The 21,655-nt window shown below is 52.5% G+C and overlaps 1 protein-coding gene across 1 annotated transcript in view; it reads left to right on the plus strand.

Annotated features, from left to right (window-relative positions):
- Positions 1-1,836: 1,836 nt before the first annotated feature.
- The window catches only part of ASTN2 (astrotactin 2), a gene marked incomplete at both ends in the record, with an annotated part of 359,009 nt that continues 339,190 nt past the window's right edge, over positions 1,837-21,655 (plus strand). Inside the window, one exon of the mRNA XM_082327894.1 lies at positions 1,837-2,149. Within this exon, the coding sequence (XP_082184020.1) occupies positions 1,837-2,149 (313 nt within the window). The remainder of the gene's footprint in view (positions 2,150-21,655) is intronic.

Below are 21,655 nucleotides of genomic sequence, written 5' to 3' on the forward strand. Positions count from 1 at the left end.
GAAGAATTGTCAAAACTAGGAAAAAGAAATCAGCACACACTCTGCTAATGCCTGGAAATTAGTGCCTGTACCGACAACAGCCTAAGCCAGTCCAAAATCTATCTTTCCCCCTTTAAAAAAAAAAAAAAAAAGGAGGGGAAACACTTTTTTCTACTATTAAAGTTTTCCCAACCAGCAGCTGACATTTAGGACTGCATTTTTGCTTGATTTTTTTCCCAGCATGCCTGGAAACTTCATCCCTCCCAGTTAGGCAGAGCTGGGGTCCCACAGTAAACATTTTGTAACTAGTTGCCTGTTTGCTGGTGAGCACTTTTCAGTTTCTCTCGATTCCTGTAGCTGGAACCAGGCGCCGTGCTCACACTGATGCTCTTACAGCAGAGGCTGCAGCTTGTTAAGGCTGTGAGCTGGAGCTGCGGCTGCTCCTGGAGCGGGGACTGACCCCCGGGAGCGGGGCTCGAGCTGTTTGTTTGCTGGATTTCGCATTCTTTGCCGTTCTGCCATTGTTGTGGTTTTAACATTTGATGACCTAGGTATCTCAGAAGGCTGTTTTGCCTCAATAGGCATGTGATGAATTGATCTTAATTAGCTTGTGGAAATAATATAAGCCTCAGCATTAAGCATGCTTTGTTAGGGTTTTGACATCTTCTTTTATATGTACATCTACAAATAAAATCAGGTAGATTAGCAGTCACTAGGAAATTGTTGTGAGTCACTGACTCATAACTACTGTAGGCTGCCTCTCCTCGTCTCGGTTAGTCATGCCCGACCGTGGGCAGGAGTTCACGCGGCTCTGGCGCTGGGGTTAACCGTGTCCGTTTTGCCTGTAGGGACAGGGTTTGCCTCCAAGCTAATCCCCATCATTCTAGCTTCCCTGCTGGAAGAGCCAGTTGGCTCCATCGTGGCTCAAGCAGAGTGTGAGCCAAAATTGCAGCAGCGGAGCTCACCTGGTTTGTCTTCAAGCACAAACTCCAGCCCTCAGGTGGCACTAGGGCATCCATGTGATGGACGGATAGAGGAACCTGTGATCAGACCTCAGCGTCATTTATTCCTCTGGGTCCATTTAAATGCTGGGTGTTAAAGACCAGGTCAAAAATCTTTGCTAGAAGTCACCAGTTTGTCTCCTCCAGGCTTGTCATTGCAAGCCATCTTCATGTGCCCTGGACCCTGGGGGTGCCTATTCCCTTATGAAAGGGTAATAACTAGTAAGCAAGCATATTTCTGTGCTATTGCACGCTGGCAATTGCCTAAAAGGAAGGGTTAGCCTGCAGGTGTGCGTGGCAATGAGCTAGATCCCATGGCCAGACAGGGGGAAGACGGGGAAGGGAGATCTGGATTTAAGAAAAGGAAGAGGTGATGCGCCCAGGGCAGCAGCGATGCGGGTGCAATCCAACAGCAGAGGGAGAGCGCAGGCCGGGGGAACGGAGAAGGGGAAGGGGACAAAACGGCCGGGAGGGCTGATGGACCGGTGCCGAGCCGATCAGGACGGCGGAGGGGCCGGGGGGAGTTAACGGCGTTAAAGTGCCCGGCCGAGAGCCGTGGCCGGGCAGCCCGGGGCGGGTTCAGCCGGGGGCGCCGCCCGGGCGCCGCGCTCCCCCGGCGGGCAGCGGGCAAGCTCCGCCGGCCGCCGGGGAGCGGCAGCGGGTCCCCGGTACGGCGGCGATCCGGCGGCGGCCGCGGGCGGGGGGCGTCGGCGGCGGGGCGGGCCGGGAGGCGGAGCCGGGCGGCGGCGGCGGCGGCGGGCTGGGGCGGCTCAGTGCGCCCGGCTCCGCTCGCCTCCCCTCGCCTCCCCTCGCCTCGCCTCGCCGCGGCTCTCCCTGCGCCTGGCTCCGGCCCGGCATGGCCGCTCCGCCGCGCCGCCGCCGCGCCGCCGCGCCGCCCCCGCCGCTGCTGCTGCTGCTGCTGCCGGTGATGCTGGGCGGCGGGCCCGGCGCGGCGGCGTCGCGGGAGCCCCCCGGTCCCTGCCGTGTGAAGACGGTCACGGTGTCCACGCTGCCGGTGCTCCGCGAGAACGATATCAGCTGGAGCGGGGCCCCGCCGCCCGCCGCCGCCGCCGACTCCCGCTTGCTGCTCTTCGTCCGCAGCGAGCTGCCCGGCCGCGTCGCCGTGCAGGACGACCTGGACAACACCGAGCTGCCCTTCTTCACCCTCGGTAGGCGCCCGCACCGCTTCCCCCGCCGCGTCCCGTCCCTTCCCGCCGATCTCCCCCCACCCCTACCCCGCATCTCCCCGGGTCCCGGAGCATCCCGGTGAGGGCAGCCGGCTCCAGGCTGTCACCCTGCAGCGCCGGGATTTTTGTTCATCCCCCCCCATCATGGACAGCCTGGTTGTGTTTTGGAGCTTTCTAACGCTGCCCTTGCTGCACACTGTTTTGTTTTTTTTTCTTTTCCTGCTGGGGAGGGATTTTTTAGCAGGGCCTGAGGGCTGCTGCCTTTTAAAAGCCCTGGGAGTAAAGCGTCTCTGCTCAGGCTATAAAGTGATGGGTGCTGCCTCTTGTGCTCCAACTTGAACGCTTAGCCCTGGAGGAGGTACCACCGAGCCTGGGAGAACGGGAGAGGCTGTTTTTCTAGCCAGAGCCTAATTTTACAAATGCTTCATCTTAATTCTCAAAGCTCGCTCTTGCTTCACGCACAACTCCAGCACCTGGGTCTGTGGTGAATGCCTGCAGACTTTCCTCCTATCTCAGCTTTTGTGGGGAGGGGGATGGGACTAGAAATAATTCTATTGTCATACTTTCATCTTGATGCCGGATCCTGTTGTCTCAGATGGGGTGCCCGAGCTGCCTCTTGTCACTTTTATCCTTTTCTGTGCCTTAGTCAGCCTAGGGATCCTCCGAGGGAACTGTTGGGAATGCTGTATGGACAGTGTGGGGTTTACTCTGTCAGGTCACCCAAGGGTTTTTGTTGATCTCTTCTTTATCCACTAGCTTTCTTGCTTTTTGGTGTCTGAGCCTAGGATAATTCAAGTACCTGCTTAACTTCGGGTCTGAGATGTGGGTTGACACCGCTGGGTTGTGACTTCCAGTGCATCGCCCTGCGTGCATCAGGCGTGTCAAGGTGTCCCCGCGTGCAGGCTGACCTGGTGGGCACCTCACTGCAATTCCCTTCCCATACCTTGTGGAAGTGACTGCCTTTCACTGGGTGCGATGTGCCAGAGAAGGAAAATGACTGTCTGTTTCTCCCGGTCCTGTCATTTTACCTTCTGTGAAGCTTTCTTGTAGCAAGCACCTGTAATAAATAAGTTGATGGTACTTCTTGAGCCGCTTGGGTTCTGGCTTTGCAGTGTGGCTCCCTTAGACATGGTTGGTCAACCACAAAAATCCTAAACAAACCAGATATACTCTATTTCAAGTAATAAAAGTGAAAAATCAAAGGTTTGATGCAATAGGAATGACATTTACCTTCAGTGATTAAAAGTAACAAGAAGTTTCATGGTTCACTGAGTTGAATTTTCAGATTGGAGTACAGTTTCTTCAGCGACTGGGTGTGAAGTGCACACTGATCTAAATATATCAGAAGGCAAAGAAACCCCTCTGTGTGTAGCTTAGGTAATAGCTCAAGTTGGAGGAGAGGAATTTGTCTTGATTGATCAGAGACGTGGTCTTCTATAGCAAATCCTATTTCTGTGAGTGACTGCTGGTGAAGAGACCATGTCTTGGGTCAAAAAACTCTCTCGCTTGCCTGGGATATTGGTTATGCATGTACTCTTTAATATGTAGCATGTCTCTTGGAAAACTGTGTTTTTGTTGCTGCCCCTTCATAGACAAAAGACCCCAAACCATCCCCTCCTGTTCCCCTGAACCCGCAGGCGTCAGGCGGATCGGAAGATAAATGGAAGCTTTGCCCATGGTGGGATGGCTTCATCACCGTCCTGAAATTAATCAGCACGTTGCCTCCAGAGAAGGTAAAACACTTGTCCTTCCCCAAGGTCTAGCTCATGAATTGCTGTGGATGCTCTGATATTTCAAATTTGTTGCATTTCTTCCCGTCTCCTGGTGTGGCAACTGAGTCTCGCTCGCAGTTAACTCTTTTCTGGGTGAGTGCTTTAGAGGATTTCTGCTGGCTTGTTTTTCTAGTGCAGGAAGTAAGGCTGGAGTTTTCTACAGTGTTTTTTTTCCCCTACAGCCTTTTCTAAGTTCATCGGTGGTTGGGAACCCGAGAGCTGCTGCTGCCTCGTAATGGGCTCTTGGAGGTGAAAATCACGTTACATGTGGGAGGTCAGTCAAGTGGCTTTGGAGTGACTTGAGGGCACGGATTGCTTTAAACAGTGGCTTCTCTGTGCCAAAATCTTCCATAGCCCTTATCGTTAGCTGGTTTCTGATGCTTACGTGTATTTGTGCATCTTGCTGAACATGTTTAGTGGCTGTCTAGGCCTGAGCTCAGGAAGACACGTAAGAGCTGATGTCCTGCCGATTGCAAATGCGTTAAGGGCTCCTAAATGTCTTTGAGTGCAGGCTCTTGCTGCTAGCAAAGACCACTTTCTGGCCTCATGGGGGTAAGGCTGGGGTAGGGAGACCTCCTAAAGCATGCGCTTTGGGACAGCCACCCTGACTGGCATCCTGGAGGGATTTTGGGGGGAGGAAAAAGAAACAAAACAAAACCAACCCAAACCCATGAAGCAGGCAGAGCTGAGTCCTGGTGCTGATACTACAGACTCTGAAGTGAAATAAGTTGAGAATAAATTGAGGCCACCCCATTCTGCAGGGCTCAAAAGTCTTTCCAAACCAGGAAGCACGAAATAAAACATTGCCTTGCTTGGTGGCAATGAGTTTGTTTAAGCACTGTGGCTAAGGCAGGTGGTCTGTAGTCCTGAGCCTGCTCTGCGACTGCCGGCTTAGTAAGTCCCCTGACGCTGGAGTGGTTCCTCTGCCTCTCATCACTCCTTTGCGTTAGAGGGTAGGGGGTCTGTAGCTAAAGGCTGGCAGGTGCCAGAGCCTTGCCTGCAGCCGTGTGAAACTTCTGCTCGTTCTTTTTAAGGGCAGACCAAGTTAAAATAGGCTGAGTAGGTAGATGCTCTGAGTCGGTGGCTGGTACAAAGCACATGCAGTGCTCTGTGTCCCTTTTATTTAAAGGATTCCTCCTTCTAGGGAGGAAGCAACTTTTTCTGTTCCCTGACAACATGAGATTTTATTCACTGTTATTTTATTCAAATAACTGCATAAAGTGAGAGCTTCCAGGGTTGCATCCCTGCCTGCGGGGAAGCCTGGTCTGCAGGAGCCCACTGCATGCCTGAGACAAAAGGAGAAAGCAGCGCTAGGAAACCCCACGCAGCGGACCCCTTGGCCCCACGGTGTGCTTGCAGCAGGAGCAGCGGGAGCAGCAGCAGCCGCTTGCTCGCCAGCGTGAGCCGTGGGTTGCGGGAAGCGTGCGGGAAGCGTGCGGGAGCCCGCTAGGGGGTGGTGGGAGCCCGGAGATGCTCCGCCAGCAGCATCTGCTCTGCCGGGAGCCCTCTCTGCAATGGGTGCAGCCTGCACACAGCCTCCTGCCAGCGGGTGGGGAGGCCAGGAGGGAATGATTTCGTCCTCCCCAAACAGAGATAGAAAACTTTGTTTCCTTGTTGAATCCTTCCCGAACTGCAGCAGCAGTGGGGACCTGCCGCTGAAATGCTGATCGGCAGCTCTAGTTTGCTCGGTGTCCCTTCTTCAGCGAGGTGTCTCAGTTTCTGTATTTCCTACGCCTCAGTTTATTTTTTCTCTCTTGCGTTGGAGACAAGAAGGATGTTTCTCCCCCTACCCCCCAGTTACATTACTATAAAATTACCCAGCAAAGCACAGTGGTGGCAGGAAATGACAAATGTAACTTTGCCACCAATGCATTATGAATTGCTGTGCATCCCCTTTCCTGAAAAAGCATCCTGCCCTTTCCTTAACCTTGGATACAACTGGTGCTTTGCAGTATTCACACCCCCCCCCCCCCCCCCCCAATTCTTCTAGTGTTACGCTGGCAAATGGTGCAGCCTATCATTGACTTTATTCTTGTACAATGAGGTCTCTCTAAGGTATGTATCTTGATTTAGTCAGCAGCCATGTGTTCTGTACAATAGCTGCTCCACAAGCAGCGTAGCCTGCTTTAAGTGCAATTCAGGGAATGAAGCAGTTAGCTCCCAGGCTAATTTAGATGAGCTCTGTCTATGTGTGAGCAGATATATATAGAGGAGAGAGAGGGGAAGAAGCAGACAAATTTTCACCATTGCTCTTACCCGGTAGTGGCTTACATAAGAACAGTTTACTACACACTTCTCATAAATGGCTTTAATGGATGCTGTCTGGCGTCTGCAGTGGTACAAGGTGCTTTGTTTCGGTGGTTGTCAGAGAAGGTGCTTGTGCATCTACGTTACCAGTGTCCCACCATGGCCCTGGTGCGTTGTTGATGATTATCCCCCACTTCTTGAAGTTGTATAGCTCCTCCATCTCCTCAGCAGTTCGGTGCCACTTCTTTTATCTTCTCTCTTAACTTTTCCTGAAGCCATCTTGTAACTTGAACAACTTCTCCTCTTTAGGGTAAGAATGCATTAAAATAAGGGAAAGAACTTAGTTCCTTGTGGATTGTTTGAGTTTACTGTTTTTTCTGCAAATACCTGAGCAGGGTTTTACCACCCTTGCTTTTGTCAAGAACTCCGTTTTTGCAGAGTGGGGTGGAGAGGCTGGAGGGTTACCTGGGGAGCGCGGGAAGCTTTTTGATGCCGCTGTTCAGAAGCACTGTTCTCTGCTTTGAGTTGGCCTGTGAGATCTGGAGCAGCATCATGTGGGTAGCAGAGAGACAGTGTGCCCGGCGTGAGACCCCGCTCGTCAGGGCATGGCATCTAAAAACCGGGTTGTCTCTGCAGAGAGAAGCTGATGAGCAAAGTTTGGTTTGAACACCTTCCTTTTCTGTTAACTGCTTCCTGCTAGACTTGAAGACCTGCACTGCCTATCTGGCCAGAGGTTTGGTTAATCAATTTTTTTTGTTTGTTTGTCTATTTTTCTTTTTCTGGCTATTCCCAAGGTAGTCCAAGGGGTAAAGAGTCACATCTTCCACCAGGCAAGTGGAGGGAGCCAAAAATCCTCAGCAAGGTGCTGTAGTGAAGATGAGACGTGTCAGTGGGCTCCCTGGGATAGGGACTGGGGGGGATGTAGACCTGAGAGCGGGGGCTGCTTCCCTTCTCCTTCACGCCCATCCACAGATGTGCATGGCTGTGGGGTCTGGGCCAGGTCCCCAGTGGCAGGGGTTGCCTTGGGAGGGTGTAGGAAAGAGGTAGCAATTTTCTCCCCTCCTTGTATGAAGCTATGTGATTGTTTAAGGTTTCCAGGCTGTTGGGTTCTTGTAGTTGGAAAGAAAAGGAAGGAGGGCCCGACTCGGGGTGGGGTGGTACTGGTGATGTGGGTCCTGAGCTCGAGATCTGCCCGCTGTGGTTGCAGGAGAGGCGAGCTCTGTAACACCCAGAAAGGCTGTAGGCACAAAATGCCCATGAAAATGGGTCAGTCCGCAGATGACCGCTTGCCTCTCCAAAGGCAAGGCTAAACATGGCTCGTCCAGCATAGTGGGGTGTAGACTTGCAGGGCTTTTGCTTCATCTTGGGTGTTCCCTGGGGTGAAAATCCCAGTTAAAACTGGGAATCTGTAACTGAGTGGCAGGCTGTACTCGGGGAATTGCTGCTTTCCAAGAGTACCCGTGTTGACCAGCTAGTGGCAACAGAAGATTAACTATAGAGAGAGGAGCTGGTGTTCTGCAGCTGAACTGCCAGGCTGGAGTAGCGGGAGGAAGCTGACGGCTGGGGATCACCTCTGCTCCCTGCTTTCTCCCATGTGATGGCAGCAGGTTTTCCATGATGTCAGTGTGCCAGAGACTTTTATTGCGCTTCTGCTGGAAGAAAAAAATGTGCTTTTCTTCAGAATTAGGTGGGGAGCTTGCATTTCTCTGTGGGGGCTGGGGAGGTGAGTGACCTCCAAGTGCCACCACGCAGATAGACATTACCTCCAAAACTTGCTGCCTTTTCCTTTCTAAGGCCTAAAAGTGTGAACCCTGGCTGTGTGATGAACAAGCCTTTGTGCTGCCTCAGTGATACGGTGCTGATGGGTGGTGTTGGCTGGCTGTGAAACCAGGCTGAGCCCTTGGGCTTTCCTGGTGTAACAGGAGTTCAAGCATGGGACTGGCTGGGACAGGAGGAGAATAGATTGATGCCACTTGTGGGAACGATGAGGCATTGATCTTATGCTACCTCAACATATATGTTAGCAGTTGCAGGTGGCTTGAGAAACACCTACCATCACACCAAAATGCCTTGTAGAGTGTGGGGGTAGACTGGGGTTGGAGACTGAAAGGAGAAGTGAAGAAAATAAAATGCCTTGATTGAAGCCTTACATCATCTGCAATGCCCACAGCACGGCTCGTGTCGGGAGCGTCCTTCTCCAGTTGCAACCATCTGAAATAGGGAATGATGAGCCTCAGCCAGTCTTCCCTTGCTGCTCCCCAGTCCTGCCTCTGTCACTACCTGTGGGGTGGGTGACGGCATCGAGCAGAGATGCTGCTTGTGCGTAACCAGCTTAAGAAATGGTGCCACTTAAAAGAATTGAATGCTTGTGCTGCTGCTTGGGTCTCAGCTAATGCAGTTAAGATTTCCAGTGTCCAGACAGTATGGAGACACTTAATGGTATTGAAGAAGCAGAATGGCATGCAGAGGGGACGAGCAGTGATCTTGGCTGCCTGCATCTGTACTGGCTGGGTGAGGCTTTCTAGGTGTCTCCTGGGAAGGAGGCAAGTGGGGAAAAATCACAGAGTAAATGATTTTGGCCCATCGATCCCTTTGGGGGTCTTCCCTGTATACCGTGCAAAGAGCACTGCTCTTGGGTGCATCCAGCATGCTTATCCTGCTGCGGTCCAGGGAGGAAGGAGGGATTCCTTGCAGGAGGAGGTTGGGCTGTGGCTGCCTGCGAGAAGATGGGGCAGATAAGATTTGGAGCCAGGGCTCTGGCTGTGGGCAGAGGCGGCTGGTGGGGAAGAATACAGAAGTACGAGTTCCCCTCTGTTTCTCATTATCTGTTCTCCACCAGTCTTGCACCCCTCCCTCTGTGCTTCCACCTCTCCTGTCTCCGTGCAAGACAAAGTCTGTATGAAACCGCGACTGGCTTTGAAAGCAGCAGCGAAAGGGGAGAAATTTTCCATTAGCAGCATCAGCAGTAAAAGAGATTTTTTCCCAGTCACCTGGTAACTGCTGTATTTAGGAAGATTACTGAGCCAGTGGTGTTGCTTCCAGGCACATGCATGGGAGCGATCCTGTTAAGAGAGGGAGGCGAGGGCCAGCGTGCATGGCCGCACACAGCACGATCTGCATGGAGGTGAGCTGGTAAAGGTTACCTGTGCATCTCTCTGCAGGGAGAGGAGAGCCACTGCGCTGGAGAGGGGACCCGCTGGACCTAGCACCTCCGTGCACCATCATCTGCTCTTCCAGTGCATGAGAATGAAACAGAAATTACATTGCCAGCTATACTAATGAGCTGCAGTGAGAGGGAGTGGAGTACAGCTCCTCAGGGCTGGGCACTTGCCCGTCCTCGAGTGGAGGAGGGAATACTTCCCCTTTGGGGACAGGACAGTTATTTTGGTGCCTGATACCTTTCTTTCTCCAGGTCTGATGAGATATGCCTACTGAAGGGTGCTGCCCTGGCTGCAAAGACCCTAAGTGTGAATGTGAAACCTCTCTCCCAAAAGCCCATGGCCCCAGAACCGCAAAACTGGTGTGCAGGGTCTGGAGACCCCAGGTTTGCTCCCAGCCCTGCTGCTGGCTGTGGGCATCCTCACGAGAGCTCAGCTGTGCTGATACCTTTGAGGCTTTAGTTCTTTTTCCTTTTTCCCCTCCCTTATATCTCTCTGGGGGGCAGCAGGGTGGCCTCGCCTGCGGCTGGCTCCGCTGTGTGAGCTGGGCTCCCCGGCCAGCCCGGAGGGCTGCTGGCTGCTGAGGTACTCCCCTAACGTGAGCTGGCGTTGCAGAGTGTGCCTGCGGCTGCCGCAGTCGCGGCTGTGTCTGTCCCAAGGCCGTTCGCAGCCTCTGCGCTCCCCTTGCTGCTCTTTCTGGTTCTTGAGCGATTGGTGTTCCAGGGAGCGCAGCGCATCCCTAAAATATGGGATCAAGTGACAGAAGATAGGAGTTGGCAACAGCATAGGAATTTTTTTTTTTTTTTTTTGCCTCTAGCCAACTGCTCAGTAACATCAGCTTCTTGATGCACCGCTCCCATGGCAGCAGCATGCCGCGATGGCAAGCGCGGGGCAATTCATGTGCGACAGCAGGGAGGAGGGCTGGAGCAGAGCATGTTCACTGCAGCTCAGGGCCAGGACCTGCTGCTTGTCTGCCCCGGCCAGGGAGCACTAGGTCTGTGTGCTGAGGCTGAAAAGCCTCTACCTCTGCTCACGCTTGCCAGTTGCTATTGCTCTTGCTGCCTGTGGGTCTTATGGGAGCTGGGGTAAAAGTTGATGCCACTGACCTAATTAATTGCTTGTGCATCATGCACCCAGAGCAAGATCTGCTCTCTCAGGCAGTTTCCCACTCAGATGGGCTTCCCGAGGTGAAGAGGCTCCCACAGCAGATGCTGCCAGTTTTTCCCACCTCAGTCTCAGTTACTCAGCGCTGCTTTGCACAGGCTGCTCTGTGGGGGCAGAGGGAGATGGAAAACCCTTCACCTTGGCTTGCTGAGTCTGAGCAGTCACCTGTGTGGTGGGTTCAGCATGGGTGGTGACCCTGGAGATCTTTGGGGCTTTTGGGGACTTCCTGATATGTCCCTTTTCCTTCTACCCCCATCACACTTCTTTCTTGTCTTTTGTACCTCTCATCTATTTAAATTAGAGGCATTTAAACTCTTTTGCCTTCCCTGTAATGTGCCCAGGGAATTTCTCCCAGGCTTCTCTGAAAGCCTTCTTGTTGGCATTGCACTCCTTGTTCCTCCACCTCTAATGTCTTGGAAAATCTGGACAGAGAGAGGTGCCCAGGAGGAGCGAGGTGTTGGGAATGTGATCCAAAAGGTGGATGCACGTTCCCATCCTTCTCTTCTATGCCATCCAAACTGGGCAGCCCATGGTCACGCTGTGTCCACAGACTCATTTGTAGCATTTCAAGCATCAGTTAGGCTTCCAAAATAAGTAGAAACTGTTTCTTTCCCTCACTCCTAGGAACAGACAGGAGTTTGCAGGAGAGACGGCCTGAGCCAAAGCAGCATGCTGGGATTTACCTCTGGGGCTTTTGCCAGTTCAGGCTCTGGTGTGGCCTGGGATGCCCCAGGGTCACCCGCTGAATGCAGAAAACATCTCCTATCATCTTCTGTCTGGAGGAGGTGCTGAAGATGGGCAGCTCGGGGTCTCTCAGGGATGCCAGCACTGGGTACCGCTTGATTAAGGTAGGCTCAACTCACAGGAGCCTCCTGGCCATTACCGGGGATGGCCTTTGGGACAGGAGGCTGTACGGTAGGTCCAGCTGAAGAGGAGGGGATGCTGTAGAGGAGCCGATCACAGCAGTGGCATTTTGGGGACGCGAGACGTATATTTGGGAGTGAGACATGTTGCAAGCTGAAGGCACGTGCAGCAGTAATGATGTTGGCCTTATCTGTGCGGGCAGGTCCTTGCCTGCTGTTGCTGGAAGGGCACTGTCTGCTCCATCTACTGTGTTCACATCAGGGGCTTCAGCATTTTTCGTCCCCCGCAGAGCGGAGGGAGAGCTGTGGGGGTGCAGTCGTCACCTGAAGAGCCCCTGGGCTTTGGCTGAACTTTGTGTTCTAGCAATAAAACCGTGCTAGGAAATGTGTGCTGTAACAAAGCCCATGGATATAATACATCCGTATCATGCTGTACCTTTCATCTTGAAGGATTCCCAAGGAGCTTTACAAACTTGGTGTGCTGCAGCCTGCCAGGGTGACTGAATGCTATCAGTAAAGGCTGCAGTCTAATCGCTGTGGTAGCACGTCCCCCCCGCTCCCCCTCGCAGGGGGAACTTTATGAAGTCTGATCTCGGACTAGCGCTGCGCGGGGTGTTTTCCTCTAAGCCTGAGTTTCTCAGGAGAAAAAGGAAAACCATGTAGCTGTTTGTTATGCAAAAACAGCGAAGAAATATTCTTCCTGGGGCAGTAGGAGTGGGTGGGAATTACTTTCACACAGCTTCAACAGCTTTGGATCTTGGCAGAAGAAGCGTTTGCAGGGGAACATGCCCTCCATGCAGCCCCAAGAAAGGGGATAATAAAGTTTGAGTGCTTGAGAAATTGCTTCTGGGTATAAGCAGGGTGGCAGAGTTCAGCTGACGGGGATGGGGGCTGCTGCTGGAGCAGCTCTTGGGAGGGAGACTGTAAATGTCTGCCTGAAATATTTGGTGTGCAAGTCTTTTGTCACCCAATGTCCCCGTCTGTCCCCGCAGAGACAGTCCCTGAGCCAGCTGATGGTGTGTCCACATCCTGCAGCCTTTGGCAGCATCTGGGCTGTTGCTGCCTCCCACCACGGCCAGGGTGGGAGCAGGGAAGGGCGATGCAGCCCTCTGCCTCAGTCACCCTTGGTCGTCTCCAGCTCCAGCTGGGTTTATTTTCATCTGCTCTTGGCTTACCTGGGGCTGTGGGCACAGTGGGAGGCGTCTGAAGCTGCTGCCGATGGTGGCAGAGCCTAAAAATCAAAACTGAAAGTGGGATAAGGGGCACTAAACGAAGCTGTCATCAGAGGCATATGCTTGAAAAGCGGAGGTTAGCTCGAGTCTATTTTTGTTTGGAGTGGTACACACTTAGCCTGTTTTGTTTAGCAGTTTGTTTATGGGATGTATTTTCCCATCCTGTGTAGCTCCTCAAATGTGTGCTATAAACAAACTGTAAAATCAAAAGCAGCCTTTACGTGTTCCCATTAAATGCATCCTGGTGCACAGGAGATCCAGGGTGGATGGTGCCGACAGGGCTGAGGTGCCTGCCAGCCTGATGTCCTCGATTAAGGAGGAGACAAGACACCAGTGAGGGAGGGTATTTTGTCATGTTTGAGTATGGGGATTGCTGTGGGTGCCCCTGGGGTGGAGCAGGGACACCTCGAAAGCATACCAGCCTTTTCGTCCATTTGCTCTTGCATTGGAGGCTCCAAGCCTTATCATGCTCATCCCCAAGGAGCACAGGTGTTGCCACCTGCAGCTCCTTTAGCTTCTCCTCCTTCCTTAGACCCCATCGAGATGGTTCCTAGGGCCACCAAGAATGGGATGTGGTGTTTCCAGCATAATTCATGGATCCTGGCTATTAAGAGCCTTCAATATTGATTGAATTTCAAAAAGGCAATAGAGATTTGTGGTCGTTCTCACTGTAGTTGTTGCAGTTGCATGCCTTGTACTAGATCAACAGCCATGTGTTTCTCGCTTTAGTTTTTCTGAGTGCGATCAGAGGGGCTAGAAGTGCATTTAATTAAATAGCAACAGCCTTGCCTTTTAACACAATTCAAGAAACCAGAGCTGCTTGAAGACACAAACTCCATTACATTGCTTTACATCTTATCACATCCCAGTGCTTGCTGTTTCCTCCTCTTCTGTTCTTTGCTCTCCCCAGACAAGCAGCACAGTTGTCCTTACTGTGTTCCTGGTTTCTGCTGTGCTGGAGGAGGAAATCCATTATCCAGTGGCATGGCAGCTGGGAGGGAGGTTGGGGACGCTGCCTGTAGGGGCTGCTCGTAGCCAGCTTGGGGTCTTGCCGGAGCAGCAGTTTGCACGACAGACACGCTGCTCCTTGTTGTACTCAATTTTATTCTGCTTTTGTAGCAGCTGCCTTTGCTGCTTAGCTGACAAGCTGTTCCTTAACATGCTGTGGCCCAGCGGTGTGCGGGAACAGGGACAAGAGCTGGGATTTGGGCAGGATGCAAGCTCCATGAGCTGGAGGTGCGGGGATGCTGCCGGCCTCTGCTTCTGCTCGCTGGGAGCGCGTGCGCTGCCCAAAATCACGTGTGCTGCCCAAAATTGTGCGTGCCGGGGGAGGTTTTCTCTGCTGCCTGGGCTTGCTTTAAAGACCGTTGTAAAACCTTTTCCCTCTTTGCCGATGAAAGGTTTTACAGCGTGTTGCAATGAGCCACTTAAACGCAGAACAGGAGGAAGAAATCCTGTTTGCAGCACTCCTCCCAGCTGAGCTGGCGTGGCAGCCGGGCCCCTGCGCTGGGGTGAGATACAGGGTGTTCGTAGGGGATGCTGAAGAAAAGTTGAGCCTCGTGAGAGCCTTCCCTTTGCGGAGCAACACATCGGTGTTTCTCCCGTGGCCTCTCCCAGCTGCATTGCTTCCCCAAAAACGTGTTTCCTGCTGCTTGGCAGGCTTCTCTGACAGGTTAGGGTGTGCCCCAAGTCATGTAAACCCAATATTTTAGTAGAGCTTGGTCTGCAAAGCTTCTCTCCAGCAGGAACAGTGCAAATGTGTCCGTGGATACCTGGCCCACATCTGGAGCAGCTCTGTGGTCACCTCCCTGGGAAGGGTGTCCCAAATCGACCCGTGTCCTCCAGCCTCTCTCTGCAGGATGCTGGTGTGGGACAGCAGCTCCCCGCCCCTGCTAGCGGAGGGGGTTTGGGCTGGGAAGGAAGGTGATGTTTTTGCTGTGGCTCAAAAGGCAAGGGTTTTCTGTGGATGTGGGGCTGCGGTTTTTAATCACTACTTGTTTTGACCCTCTGTCTATAAAACTGCTCTGAAGGCACCTAAGGGCAAACCAGCAGGTGTTAATATTATTCTCCTTTTGCTGTTGTTGGGTGGGGGAAGAATTTAGATTGAAGGAAAGCTGTTTGTAATGGTGCTTCTCGCCTCAGCTGTGGCAGCTGGAGGGCAGGTGAGACCTGGGTGAGAGGAGAGGTGCTCTGGACCTGCCTGGGGAACAAGCTGCAGCTTTAATTTGGCTGGTAATGGCTGTGTGGCGTTTCCCCAGTCTTCTCCATGCTCTCGTTCTTCTAACTCTGTGCAAATATTTGCAGCAGTTAGGGAGCTGCCCAGGGAGATTTTTATTCCTGGCATGAACTGAGTTAGAAGGAAAGGTTGGGCCAGCAGAATGGTCTCACGGTGGGCACCAAGATCCACCCTGCTGCGGTGGCCAGCAGAAGGTGAGGAACAGGGCACAGGTCCCTGGGGCATCCCATGGAGGCTTGCTCCTGTGTTCCTGTGGGATGCTTGGTTGCACATAGCTGCAATAAGCGTCTGTGCATCCTGACTGAGCTGAAAGGGTCCCACAGCAGCTCCTGAGGGGCTCCTGCATCTCTGTCCTGTGTCTCTATAACGTTGGCCTCTCTGTTGATGGGGAGGCTGCATTGTGCCGTGCACAGATGGGCTACAGCGAGGGAAGAGGGAGGTTTTTCTTTGAGGTCTCACGGACACGCCGAGTGCTGACCAGGGGCCGGTGCAGAGGGAGGGATGCTTCTGTTAATTAGCACTAGATGAAAGGAGAACTTGTCTTTATTCAAGAAGAGGCTTGTTCCAGTTTCATCGCAGCCCCTCAGTTCTGAGCTTTAAAGTTCAGCGTATGTGTGAACAATAAGTTTGGAAAGATGTTTTGAAGCTGAAATTGCAGCATTGTTATGAAAATGCTGAAAGGGAGTTGTGACACTGTTTTGAAGATGAAAGTATTTTTACAATCTTAAACTGACACATTTTTTAAAAAAAAAGAAAAGAAAAATAAAGTTTGCACAAAAGACAGCTCTCGACAAGACTTTCCCTGGCCAGAATCAAATGTGACCATCCCCGAAGATCGGTGAAGGCACTTTGAGGTGCTGCTGACTTTGGCTGTCATATAGGTGACCCTGTGTCCAGCGTGGCGAAGTGAGTGGCTCCTGTTGGAGTTACTGGTATGTGCTGGGCAGGGCGAGCTCCGTGCAGCCCCGGCGGAGGGAGTGGTGGGTGCTCCCTACCCCTCTGGGTGCTTGCTTTTCTCCAGGCAGCTGATGGAGCAGCAGGAGGAGGGTGTGAGATGAGATGTTGATGGGGCATGGACGTACGCTGGTCCCATGCTTGCTGCCCAAGTGATGCCCTCTTCGCTTCTGACCCCAGCAGCGCTTGCTGCTGTTGGAGTTGGTCTGTGGAAACAAATTTTTCATAGCTGTTTAGCAAGCATCTGCATAATGAGTCAGCCAAGCATCAGCCTCTCAATGAGGAGTGAAGGGGGAGGCTGGAGCTGGCCATCTCTGGGCTGCTCCTGCTCCTCATCCATTCCTTGGGGCTCATCGGTTTGTGCCGTTTCAGCTCACCCACGGGCACTGGGGAAAGTGGGCTGGGGGGCAGAGGCCAGCCACAAAACACTGGTATCAGGAAGGGGAATGGCGTGGTGGATCTGGGGACTTCCAGCACCTTGGGCTCTGTCACAGCATCTTCCAGTGACTGCCTCTCCCATCCCAACATTGCATTTTGCTGGTTTCAGCTGCGTTCCAGCCCTGGCTGCTTGGGCATTGCCTCCTGCAGAGAACAGCCTCTTGCACCCCATGAAGACGTAGCATACAAGAAGGTGTCCAGGGTGTCTAATGAGACTGTGCTAAGTGCACCTCCCCTTTGCCAGCTGCCTGCAGCTCCTCTTGGCCAGAATGGCAAACAGCATCTTTGGTCACTCACCTACTACCTTTTCTTGGGATTTTCTTTTCTGTGACCACCTAAATGCACCGGCTTGTGGTGATGGCTTTTTTTTTTATTCCCATTAAGCTGTAGTTTCCATTGCATGCTCTCAGATACCCAGGGGCCTCTGAGCACCTGCCCTATAATTAAAAGGAATCTATTACGATGTCTGAGGGGGCTGTGCGAGTTACAGGGCCACGAGCCCTGGTCTGCTCAGAAGAGCTGTCAGGCAGTTCCTTCGTTAGAAAATAGACACCAAAAATTCCTCTTCCACCCCCAACTTTGTCTTCCTGCCAGCCCTGGATTCCAGATTTATTTAAGGGTCTTTTCTTTTGGGCTCGGGTAGGTGTGGAGCGTGTATTTTTTGCCATGTCAGTCTGACAAGCCCTTGGGGAGGATGAGTGGGTGTCTTGAAGCGTTAGGGAGAAACTTGGCAAGTGCTTCAGCTCCAGGGATCTCTTTGCATTTTTGGCTGCATCTGCTTTTTTATCCTGCCGCTCTTAAACTTTTCTGAACCAGCAAAGTCACACCCCAGCAGCGCTGCCATCCAGGAATAACGCTGCTCCTGTTCCTTGAAGGCCTGGCTGTAGAGACTAGATGGTTTCTGTGGTTTCTCTCAAGGGTGCCAGCTGATGGATGGTGCTGAATGGGACAGTCCTGGGGTCCCTCTGACCAGCACTCTTGAATCTAAGTGCTAACCGTGGACGGGGATGGTCTTGCCTTCTCTACATCATGGAGGACAGTCCTCTGCTCTTGGAGCTGGGATGGAGATGGGCAGGAAGGTGCTCAGAGCTCCATCACATGGGACCTACATGCCATGCTTGAGTGTTTCCCAAAAGAAAGAGACGCTCTCCTGAGCCTCTTTGAGGTGGTGTATTTCTTGTTGTGTCTTGTTCCATGCTCCCAGCTTGGTTCCTGGCCTTGTATAGGGGATTTGGGATCTGGTTTCAGGAGGTGAAAGCAATCTCTTAGCTGTGTTGGAGGTTAGGGGGAAGAGCTTCCCTCCGTGATCTTTACTGTACTGCAGTTAAAGGAAGCAAACACGAGTGAGCGTGGAGTCATCGGGTGGAAAATACAGGGCTTTTGAGTCCTTCTGGGCTTGTCTTCTTGGCTTTTCTGCTGACTCATGAAATGACCTTGACCGAGTAAGCGCACCTCCCTGTACCTCTTCCTTACCCACTGTTTGCCAGGGCCTGGCAGGGCTCCCTGTTTGCATTACTAAGGTGGTGTAAAATTCCTGCGTGGAGGCTGTGCCAGTGGGTGAGAAGGAGGGACCCTCTCGGCTCCTTTCCTGCTACCCTGCCTGCAGGCTGGTGGTGCATAAAGAGCTGAGGGAATGAGACCAGTGGAAGAAATGGGTGGGTGGAGGCATGGTAAGTGGACTCGACAGACCAGGATCTGCTGCTTCTCCGAGCTGGGGTAGCTGCTGCCCCACGAACTTTTCTAGCCGGCAGCTCTCCCCATGGCTCAACAAGCGGCTGGGCAGCGGGAGAGCAGGATGCTGCTATTGACTCCGATGGCTGTAACACACTGTCCTGTTAGGAGCTGGGGTTTTCTCTCTGCTTTAGTGCACTAAAAATGATCCACATGGTTGAAAGTTCCCCTCCTCTCCCCCATGTGCACATGCGTCTCCTGATCTCCGTGAGAGAGTGACAGCTTCTCTAATTAGGCAGCCGAGGAGGTAACCTTAGCAACTCCACGCTGGTGCTGGGGACCATCTCCAGCTACCCTTGGAGATGGCGTGTCTGGTGTTCAAATGGCCTCGCACGAGGACAGGAGAGCTCGGGCTGCCTGCACGCCCATCCTCCCTCCCTGACACCGTTTTGCATGGCTGGTGGTGTCTGCCATGCAAAGTAAGAGCCAGCACAGGAGGAGGCACCTATGTCCCATCACTGCTTGCTCTGTTCTTGCTAATGCGCAGGCTGGGTGTGCTACCTGCTGCAGCTCTGGGGAGAAGTGCTCTGGTGTCTGTGGGCAGTACTGGAAGGGAACTGGTGTAAGAGATGCTGAGCCTGCTTCTGCACCAGTGATGCCTGCTCTGCTGTGAGGCAGGGCTTAGAGCTGCATCAGGGGAAGCCCTGGAGATCCAGGAGAGCAGGAACCTACCTTCCAGGAGCACAGCGTGGGGCATGCACTTGGCTTGTCCCATCTGCTTCAGTTGCAGGTGGTGGGAGCTGATAGCCTGGTGGCAGCAGAGCAGCACTGGCCGGGGCTTGGAGGGTGGCTGCGAGCGCAGTAGAGTCCGTGTTTGCTGCAAAAGGACTGCTGGTATCCTGTGCCTTGGGAGCTGAGAGCCTGCCTGCACCACAGCATCCCCATCCCTCCGTCCTCCCCGTCCCTCCATCGTCCCTGGCCAGGCTGACGTGGTAGCTGCAGCACTGAGCACTCCCTTAAAATCTGAATGCGCCTCCTGTCCTGTGGGCTGGAAGGGGCCTTGGCTACTCAAAACAGTGCTCAGAAATACTTTTTTATAGCAGCTGGGGGCGAGCCAGGGTGAAAATGAGCTGAGGCCGCTGAAGGGAGATAAGCTGAGACGTAAACTGTGATTTTCTGCCCTGTGAGCCCTATGCATGGATTTCATCTTTTAATGGAAGTGCAGTAAATAAAAGCCATTTTCACAATAAGCTGAGCAACAGGTCATAAGCGTCTGAGCCACTGAAATTGATAGAAGCGAGCTAAGCGTAACAAATCTCCCAAAATTGCACCAGACTCCACTTGTATCTAGTCCCTTCCTGCATCTCACCAATTATAGCGAACGGCAATTATTTCTGAGCCAGAGCTTTCTCTGAATAAAACCTCAGTCAAACTGCAGATGCTTTATCTTCTTTTCAAATACATTTGTACCGGAAGAAAAAAACCCAGTGGGGAGAAATCCCATTTGAAGGGGCTTTCCCTAGCAGTGCTTGCAGAGAGAGTAGATGCTGGACATGCATGGAGGCGTAAATTTGACCGATCCATAGTTCGCTGGCTCTGGCTGAGAAGGAGATTCAGGGAGATGTCAAGAGCGTTCGCTTTCGAATGTCACTTGCGTCTTTGTTAGGATGGAGCGTGGGCTGGGGATGTGCTGGCATCAGCCATCGTGGCATTACCCACTTGCTGCTGGGATGCTCCTGTTGATGGGGCCCCTGTGGAGCATTGACTTTTTCTCTCTCTTCCAGTTAGATCCAGTGACTGTCTCTTCCCAGTCCCCACCACAGGGCTCCGTGCTGGTACCCAGAGATGCTTCTGGGGTATAAAGCAGGCTCTCAAGTCCACGCTCAGACTAATGCTAACACTTTTGTTCCATATAACCTCTATGCTTTTTTTTAGAAACATCTCTGCTGCATCGCCTTGGGGATGCACCTGCAGCAGGCATAGCATGTGGGACAAAATTTGCTCATCTCTGCACCAGTTTGTCTGATTTGAGGGGGTTATCTGGGAATTTATTTGAGTTTATTTACAAGCACTTTTAAAGAGGCACTCATTTTATACGTGGAGATGTGGCACCGCTGGTTTTACCTGCTCGGTCTCCAAAGTCAAATAGCCTGGTCTTCAACGTTGCTTCTGGGGTCGCTGTGTTTGGGCAAGATGTCCCTGGTGCCATGCAGACCGTAGGGCTCACGGAGGAGGGTTGTGCAGGTGGCTGTCAGCATGTATACGGTCACTCCTTGGCTGAATGGCTGTGCTGAGGCATGAGGCATCTCAGCCCTGATGTTTTTCTGTACATAGGAATGAAGTGCATTGCTTGGGATTTGTTGGAAGCGTGCTCCTGCTAGAGATGCTGACAAAGAAGTGCCACAAGATAGCGGATGTCAGCTCAACTGACTTTCTGATTGATGTCATTAGTGCTCCCTACTGAAAAATCCCTGGGAAGCAGGATGCTTTCTGTCTTTGGATTTCTCCAGAAGTTTTAGCTGAACAGCTTCTTGTTAGGTGCATAGAAGCTGCTAATGTGGCACCCTCCTGGGTCCCTGAAAAAAATTGCAAGGTCTTAAATCGCCCGAGGACTAATTTGTCTCTCGTGGTGGTGTTAGTGAAGTGCATCACTTGGGTATTTTGCAATGCCTGGAAGCCTGTGGGACAGGACGGGGGGGCTGCATCGCCTGCCACGGCCCTGGGGCCACCGCTCAGTAAGGCTTTCCTAGCACGGGTGAGATGAGAAATCACCAACAGGGAGCGATGAGCGTTGTTCAATGATGCGTCCTCCCCTGTCATGGGGCAGCAGAATTTGATTGATTTACTCTGTGTTAGCTTCGCATGAAGAAAACTATTGTTTTTTGTTTTTTTTTTTTTTCTTTTTACCTTAGACTTGGGAATTAATTTTTTTTTTTTTCCCCCCTTTGGAAGGTTGTTAATGAAAAGCACTGAACCAGCTTCTCTTCAATTTAATTTGCTTGCATGAGCTGGCAGCCCCCACCCTCCAAACATCTCCCAAAAATATATGTCAAATATTTGTTGAGAGGCTTCCAGGGCTGCCTCCAAATGGGCTGCACACACAATCCTGCCTGCAGATGTTCTCCATAAACTTTGCAGCTTGATGCTTGCAGGCAAATACATATGTGTGTGGCCAGAGTCCCCTTGTCCAGTTTGGAGAAGGAGCGTCTGCGTGTGCAGCATCCTCATGGGCAGCTCATGGCAGGGGTTTCTGGGGAAAGCAGCCCTCGGAGTCAGCGTGAGCCCTGTTTTGCTGCTGAGGCAGCAGGTTGAGGGGGGAAGCATTGAAAATCTGCAAAATGCCATATTTCAGACCTCTCCTGGGCTTTCCTGGGATGGGGAGGGGAGGGTTGGCTGGTGGTGGGTCTTGGGGTGATGAGAAGGGCCGGTGTGGCTGACCACCAGCTGGGAGATGGAGATAAAGGGTCTGGATGGGCAAGATCTCAGCACTGGCCAGGCTGTGAACGCCCGTTCCGCCAAAGTTCAGAAAACGGTATGAAGTCTATGCCTTTCTATGCCCTCATGCCTTTCTTTGGAGAGGTGTTGCAGATTGTTAAGTAAATTTCAGGTGTTCCCCAAGTAGCTTTTTCCTTCCTACATGCACGTGGGCAGCCCCACCATCAATATCTCCACTGTCGTGGGACAGCACAGTCACCAGATTTGGAGCTGGTGAAAGGCAGCGCGGCTCCCCACGGGTACCGCCGTGCCAGCTTA

This window comes from Platalea leucorodia (genome assembly GCF_965183815.1).
Source record: "Platalea leucorodia genome assembly, chromosome: 15".
NCBI classification, from domain to species: Eukaryota; Metazoa; Chordata; class Aves; order Pelecaniformes; family Threskiornithidae; genus Platalea; species Platalea leucorodia.